A 7574-nucleotide genomic window follows, 5' to 3' on the forward strand; every position below is an offset into this window, starting at 1 on the left:
TGAAGGAAATTCATTGCTACCATTGTATATAATTTTATGTAAGTAAAGCAATGAGGGACATCCTAAATAAGAAGTTTGACAATAGCAACAATCACCAGACTCAAAGGATACAAACCGATATCTCAAATTCTCACTCCTTATAACCATCTGATAACTGTGACAGAAGATGTTCATGCACTTACAGAATCAGATTTGGTGGTGAAGCAACCTGTGCTCAACACTTCACTGAAAATGATTATTCATGATCATTGAAGCTATATACTGAAGAGCTGACAGAACCTTTGTTCAATAGAGGAGAAAAAAGGAAATTTCACACTAATTTATTTGATAGATTTTCTTTAAAGCAGTATTTCTGGAGCTGTGGGTGGAGTGGTTGGTTTGAAGACTATGACAAGTTAAACTATCTCTCACAATTTGAACAACACAGAGCAAATCACTTTTTTTTTTGCAGTTTTTCATTCTAGCATTTGTCTTTTCTTCCCATATTTTCTTCCATATTCCAGCCGGAGAAATGCTTGAGACCCATTGCAAAATGTGACAGTTGCACACAAACTGACACTCACATCCTGGAGCCAAACATCGTTCGATCATATGAATGGAATGAGTGGGAATTAAGAAGAAAAGCAATTAAACTGGTAGGATTGCATATTTTCAATTATGTATGTTAAGATTTTGAAATTAAAACCCATAAACAAAGCTACAATTAGCTGGGGCTACCTATATCTTTATTTTAAAAAATATACCTGGAACGCACAGGAGGTGTATACATCACTTTGATGTCATTTTGTCATACATTGAATGCAGTTCCTGATGAACAGGTATTGGGTCGGAGCATCTGTTCCAGGTTTGCCTGGGGCACAGTTTTTAAAAATTTTTTTATATTCATAATGTATACACTAAATATAATTGGGACGTGCCTTTTACTACACTCATTGTAGCACGAATTCAATACATTCTCTTAACATTACATCAACGTCACTCATTTCCTCAAACAATGCACCCATGAAGTGTTTGAAAGTGTTTGTGCAAGGTCCACCCCCTCAGAGTCCAGTGGTGGCAGGACCCTAGACTGTGGTCCTTCCCCACAGAGCCTTTGGGCTGGCTGTACTGAGCCTCACTGCTGCAGTGTAGGTCAGAAAAATCTACCAGAAAGGAGTGAACCAGGGAGTCATGCAACGAACAATCCTTACAGAATGCTGAAAGCAGAGGAGAAGGTGACTTCCTGGTCAGCATTTGTATCTTCACCAGAACTCACTGCCCTTCTCAGGGCGCCCTCCCATGCAGCCATAGCAGATGCACAGCAGATGATCCTGGCTTCTTACCATCCAGCGATCCAAGCACTGGTCCCAGATGAGGCATTCAGTGCTCGATCTCTTCTACATTGGAGAAACCAAATACAGATTGGGTGACGGCTTTTCAGAACACCTCCATTTAGTCCACAAGGGTGACCCTGAGTTTTCAGCTGCCTGTCACTTTAATTCTCCATCACACTCTACTCCCATTCTGACTCTGCCTTTGGCCTCATACACTAATCCCATGAAGCCCAATATGAGCTCGAGGAACAGCACCTCGTCTTCAAACCCTCAGGATTTAGCACTGAATTCAACAATTACAGATAACTAACCTTTCCATATTGCCATTTTGTATCAGAACTGGCATATTCTGCTGGGAGGGGCAACACCCCGTGACATTAACTCAGTTTTTGTCTCTCCACAGACGTTGCCTGATCTGTGTATTTCTTGCATCCTCTATTATTTAAGATTGACAGCAATTACAATGTCCTGTATCTCACAGTTCCAGAATTTCTTCCTTTATCCCTCCTACTCATTCATCTATTTACACCTCTTCTACACACATTAAATGTCACTAACAAGCCGTCACCACTCTCTCTCTCTCTCAGCCGACACCAACACCATTTGCATCATTCATTTTCTCCTGATCAATACATTCCCTTTGTTCTCTCCATCTCTCCCCCTGCTTTACAACTTAAAACATCATTGTTTTATAACTTTTCTAAGTACTGAAGGAAGGGTATCAACCTGCAGCATGTACTCTGTTTCTTTCTCCATGGTTTGGAGGGAGTTAATGAGAATGATGGGAGTGTAGCGGCTGCTACTGCGATGTGAAAGCAAGACACTAGTCAGTGGGCTGCAGAACAAAAACTGATTTATTTTCCCGCCTTGCGCGGGCCTTTTAAGAGGAACGGTTCCCGCCCACCGAAAACGGAAATGACGTATGCGCTACGTCATCAAACTTTTCCCGCGCGTGGGTTCTCCCCGTCGCTCAGGGAAGACGAAAGCCCAACGCCATCTTGGGCCTTGCCACTTGGACGAGGCGCGACCCGACCGCCGAGCCGGTTCGCTTGCTCGAACGGTGAGTCGCTACAGGAGAATGATAAAAATAATATAGATTAATGTAGGATAAGTGTAAATGAGTGGTTGAAAAACGCGATGATGCTGGAGGAACTCAGCAGGCCAGGCAGCATCTGTGGAGAAAAGCAGGCGGTCATCGTTTCGGGTCAGGACCCTTCTTCAGGACTAAAAATAGGAAAAGGGGAAACCCAGTATATGGGAGGGAAAAGCAGAGCAGTGATAGGTGGACATAAGAGGGGAGGCAAGTCCACCTATCACTGCTCTGCTTTTCCTTCTCATATATTGGGCTTCCCCCTTTCCTATCTTCAGTCCTGAAGAAGGATCCTGACCCGAAATGATGACTGCCTGCTTTTCTCCATAGATGCTGCCTGGCCTGCTGAGTTCCTCCAGCATCATCGTGTTTTTCATTTAGATTCCAGCATCTGCAATCCTTTTGTTTCTCTAAATGGGTGGTTCATGGTTATTGTGGACACGGTGGGCCAAAGGGCCTGTTTCCATGCTGTACCTCTCTATGACTCCACAACTCTAGATGCTGCCTGATCAGCTGAGTATTTTTACTTCAGATTTCCAGTATCCTGCAATTTTTGCTTATTGAACATGTTCATTTATCTTAAGTGTATTCATCACCCAGAGGATGTACACCTATCATGTAATTTTTGTTTGTATAAAACTGTTTTAACAAATTTTGATTGGCATTGAATGCATAAGGCTACAGAATAATGGCATTTTGAATTTTTAAATTTCCCAAGGCAAACCTGCGGCAGAAGGTCACTCGTTACATGCAGACAACTCTCAGCTATATGAGAAGAGATAACACTTCCCAAGTCTACCTTCCCAAGGATAAGACAGTACAGACAAAACGAGATAATTCCAGCAATGTGCCCAAGCCACAGGTCTTCTATGCTGGCCTTCGTGGAGGAAATGTTACAGAACCTACACGTGTGATCAAATTCAACTTAACAAGAGCTGTAGATGAAACATAAAACTGAGCTTCTTTTGTCAACAGAAAGCTTTAACAATAATTCTTTCTCACTAGACTTTTGTGTGGCTTTTGACTGTCAGATTTAGTATTGCTATATATAAAAACAACAAAAATGTTTAAAATATGTGGATACAGCACATTACGCAATTCCTATCCTATTTCTCTTATTGCAGTAGAATTTGTTACCATAACAAGCACTAGTACAAGTCTATGCAGCCTTGAATAAAGTTGATTAAATTTGTTGATTTGTTGATCATGGCCATGGATTGGGACTATTAAATTCAAGCATATCGTTAAACCCATTTAGAGAATTTTAAATGTACCAACTGGGCGCTATGCTAGTGAGCAGCTTATTGTCTGTGCAAGCACAATGTTAAATTGTCTTGAGCCCAATTGGAGTAAAAGATGTGGTTGGCAATCAGATACTCCACTGGTAAAGAGAAGTGAGGAGTTTGGGGGAGGATTACAAGAGGATAGTGTCAATATAGAGTGGAGGTGGCCTGTTTCATTAATGTGTAAGAAGTAAGGGTCGCCCCTGGCTTTATGATTATATGAATTTTTGAAATAAAATAAATAGATTACTTGGATATCTTCAGCAAACCTCTTTATAGAAACACCCATTAGGTGCTGTAAAATCTAGATGGAATATGTGCAGGACAAAACTGCTTAACTTACACAAATTTAGGAAATAGGTCCTGAAATTTCACTGTTAAATGGAAATAAAATCTGTGAATGATGCCTGATAAGTAGCTGGATCAAATTAATCACTTTTACACCATAACCCAAAGATAAAATGATTCTTCTGTTTCCTTCCAGTTGATCTTTTTTAATATTCATTCCAGGGATTTGGACTGCACAGGCTGAGCCAGCATTTAATTGCCCATCTCTAGATGCCCCTTTGAAGGTGGTGGTCAGCTACCTTCTTGAACCTCTGCAGTCCTTGAGGTGTGGGTATATGTACAACGCTGTTAGTGAGAGAGTTCCTGAATTTTGACCCAGCGACAGTGAAGGAACGGCAATATATTTCCAAGTCAGGATGGTGTGTGGCTTGGAGGGCAACTTCCAGATAGTGGTGTTACCATGCTTTTGTGCTCTTGTCCTTCTAGCTAGTGGAGGTCATGGGTTTGGAAGGTGCTGTCTCAGGAGTCTTGGTGAATTGCTGCAGTGCATCCAGTAGAAGGTATAAACTGCTGCTACTGTGTGTTGGTGGTGGAGTGAGTGAATGATTGTGCATGGGATGCCTATCAAGTGGGCTGCTATGTCCTCAATGGTGTTGAGATTCTTGAGTGTTGTTGAAGCTGCACTCATCCAGGCAAGTGGAGAGTATTCCATTGCACTCCTGACTCAAGCCTTGTAGATGGTGGACAGGCTTTGGAAGTTAGAAGGTAGGTTACTCACCACAGCATTCCTAGTCTCTGACCTGCTCTTTGTAGCCATTGTTTGCCATACTTCTAACTTTGTGATGTCTGCAAAGGTTAGGCCACTTTTTGTATGTGATGTTAAACTATGCCCTTGCAAGTGGATGCAAAAAAACCCTGCAGCCATATCCCTGCTGAAATTTTAAAACTTGTCAGGGAGGAACTTCAGGCACGTTTAAGATAAGATATTAAGATATTTATTAGTCACATGTACATCAAAACACAGTGAAACACATCTTTTTGCGTTGCTAAGAATGTGCTGGAGGCAGCCAGCAAGTTTTGCCACTCTTTTGGTGCCAACATAGCATGCCCACAGCTTCCTAACCCGTACGTGCCTTGTCTCCCACATCTGGAAAGTGGAGGACATGGCAGGGGAACTCAAAGACACATAATCGTTACCATCTTCAAGGAAGGAGCTAGGTTCAATTGCAGTAACTGTAGGGGGTCTCCCTACTGTCTACTATAGGGAAAGTCATAGCAAGGGTCTACTTCACCCACCTCCTCCAGTGGCCCTGAATTCCATCTATCCAGAAGTACAATGGATGTGATCTCTGAGTGTCAACTGCAAGAACAGTGCAGGGAACAGCATCACTCACTAAACATGCCTTTACTGACTGTACAAAAACCTTTGACCCTGTCAATTGAGAGGGACTGTTGAGAAATACTTTTTAAATTTGTCTGCCTTCAGAAATTAATCTGTAATCTACCTCTAAGAAAGGATCTAATAGCATTGGAAGCAGTAAAAAAAGAGATTCATCAGTGGGATGAGAGAATTGTCCTGTTAAGCAGGTTGGGTCTGTATTCTCTGGCACTTAGAAGAATGAGGGGGTGACTGTATTGAAACATATAAGATTCTAAGGGAGCACAACAAGGTAGATGTCGAGATGTTTTCAATAGTAGGAAAGTCTTGAATAAGGGAACATAGTTTCAAGATAAGGGGCTGGTCATTAAAAACCAGGATATGTAGAGATTATTTCATGCAGAGAGTAGAGAATCTCTGAAACTCTCTTTTCCAGAGAGTTGTGGAGGATCTTTAAAGTGGTGGTAGATACATTTTTAAAAGATGAATTGTGGTGTATTCGTCCACAGAGGAGGAGTTGAGGCCCGGGTTAGGTCAGCCATGATCATATCGTGGTAGGCTTCAGGGGCCAGGTGGTCTACTCTTTTTTTCATGTGTTCCCTGCTATGTTTTTTTGACATTCAAACTTTTGATTCTAAGTATGGGTCCATCTCAGAGCTACTTGCAGGCAGACAGGGGTCAAGTAGTTCTGCATCATTGGTCCAACCCATTTCTTTATCTTTCCCATTGCAGTATTGTACAAACTCTCACAAACTTCCCACAGGAATGGAGCAAACCTATTACACAAGTGGGAAACTTACATAGTTTCCCCAGTGCAGAAGTAACATCACTCCAACCTCAGTTACTGTGTTGCAATACACAGCTGAGGTTTGTGTATGCACTCACTTGGAGGCTGAGCTCCAGGTGATCAGTTACTCTTTCACTGATGTGCACAACAGAATTGGCTAATATTCAATACTTGTTAAACAAATGCCCTCCACTAACCTGCTGTTACTATATAAGACAAAATCCTCTGACAAAATTCATGATAATGTCCTGGAAGAGGTTGATGTATAAAGAAAGGTTGAGCAGGTTGGGAATATACTCCTTGGAGTATATTAGAATGAGAAGTGATCTTTTTAAAATATATGATTATGGAGTGGATGCTGAGAGTTTGTTTTCCCTGGTGGGCATATTCTAGAACTAAGGGACATAGTTTCAGAGTAAGGGGAAATGAAGAATTTCTCTTCTCAAAGAAATGTAGAATTTCCTAACCCCAAAGAGCTATGGGAGTGAAGCAGCTAAATATATTCAAGGTGAAGATTGACGGGCATTTGAACTACAAGGAAGTCAGGTTTATAGAGAGAAAGCAGGAGTGGTGAGGCCAAGACTGGACTGGCCATGATCATATTGATTGGTAGAACAGGCAGGCGGGCAGAGGAGCTCATTCGCCCAGTCCTGTTGTTTCTGTGGTCTAATAACTGATTAGCTAGTTATCATCGCACTGCTGTATGTGAGATCGTGGTGCATGCAAATTTTCAGCCGCGTTTCCTATCATACACCAGAGTCTATACTTAAAGGAAATAGTTCACTGTCAGTACAGCGTTTGGAGACCTCCTGACAAGGTGAAAGGAGTCATATAAATCCCTACAGTTGGTTTTTAAAAATTACGATTTTGCCTAAGCATCTTGTTAAAAAATGTGAAAATGAACACTACATCGCAGACACAAGAGATTCTGCAGATGCTGGAATCTGGATCTGGATCAACACACAAAATGCTGGAGGAACTCAGCAGTTCAGGCAGCATCTATTGGAGGGAAATAAACAGTTGACGTTTTGGGTCGAGAACGTTCAATCAGGGGTCCTGATGAAGGGTCTCAACCCTAAGCGTCGACTGTTCATTTCCCTCCAATAGATGCTGCCTGACCTGCTGAGTTCCTCCAGCATTTTGTGTGTGGAACACTACCTCCTTATTCCCTTTTGTTTTGCACTATTTATTTATTTTGTAATTTAATGTCTTTGCACTGTACAGCTGCTGCAAAGCAACAAATTTCACAACACATAAATCGGTGATAATAAAACCTGATTCTCAAATCCAAGGTCAAGGGGACTACAAGTGATTCACATATATACGGTGTGTGTGTGTGTGTATATATATATATTAAAAAATACATAAATTATATATATCATACATACATATATATGTGTGTGTGTATCTATATATATAAAAACAAAGAATCCCC

At 41.5% G+C, this 7574-nt stretch overlaps 1 protein-coding gene across 1 annotated transcript in view; it reads left to right on the forward strand.

Moving 5' to 3' along the window:
* The window catches only part of cfap206 (cilia and flagella associated protein 206), a 32335-nt gene extending 28239 nt beyond the window's left edge, over positions 1-4096 (forward strand). Inside the window, exons 12-13 of the mRNA XM_052024183.1 lie at positions 504-635; positions 3122-4096. Coding sequence (XP_051880143.1) covers positions 504-635; positions 3122-3355 — 366 coding nt within the window. The 3' untranslated portion in view covers positions 3356-4096. The remainder of the gene's footprint in view (positions 1-503; positions 636-3121) is intronic.
* The last annotated feature ends 3478 nt before the right edge of the window (positions 4097-7574 follow it).

This window comes from Pristis pectinata, chromosome 10, assembly GCF_009764475.1.
Source record: "Pristis pectinata isolate sPriPec2 chromosome 10, sPriPec2.1.pri, whole genome shotgun sequence".
NCBI classification, from domain to species: Eukaryota; Metazoa; Chordata; class Chondrichthyes; order Rhinopristiformes; family Pristidae; genus Pristis; species Pristis pectinata.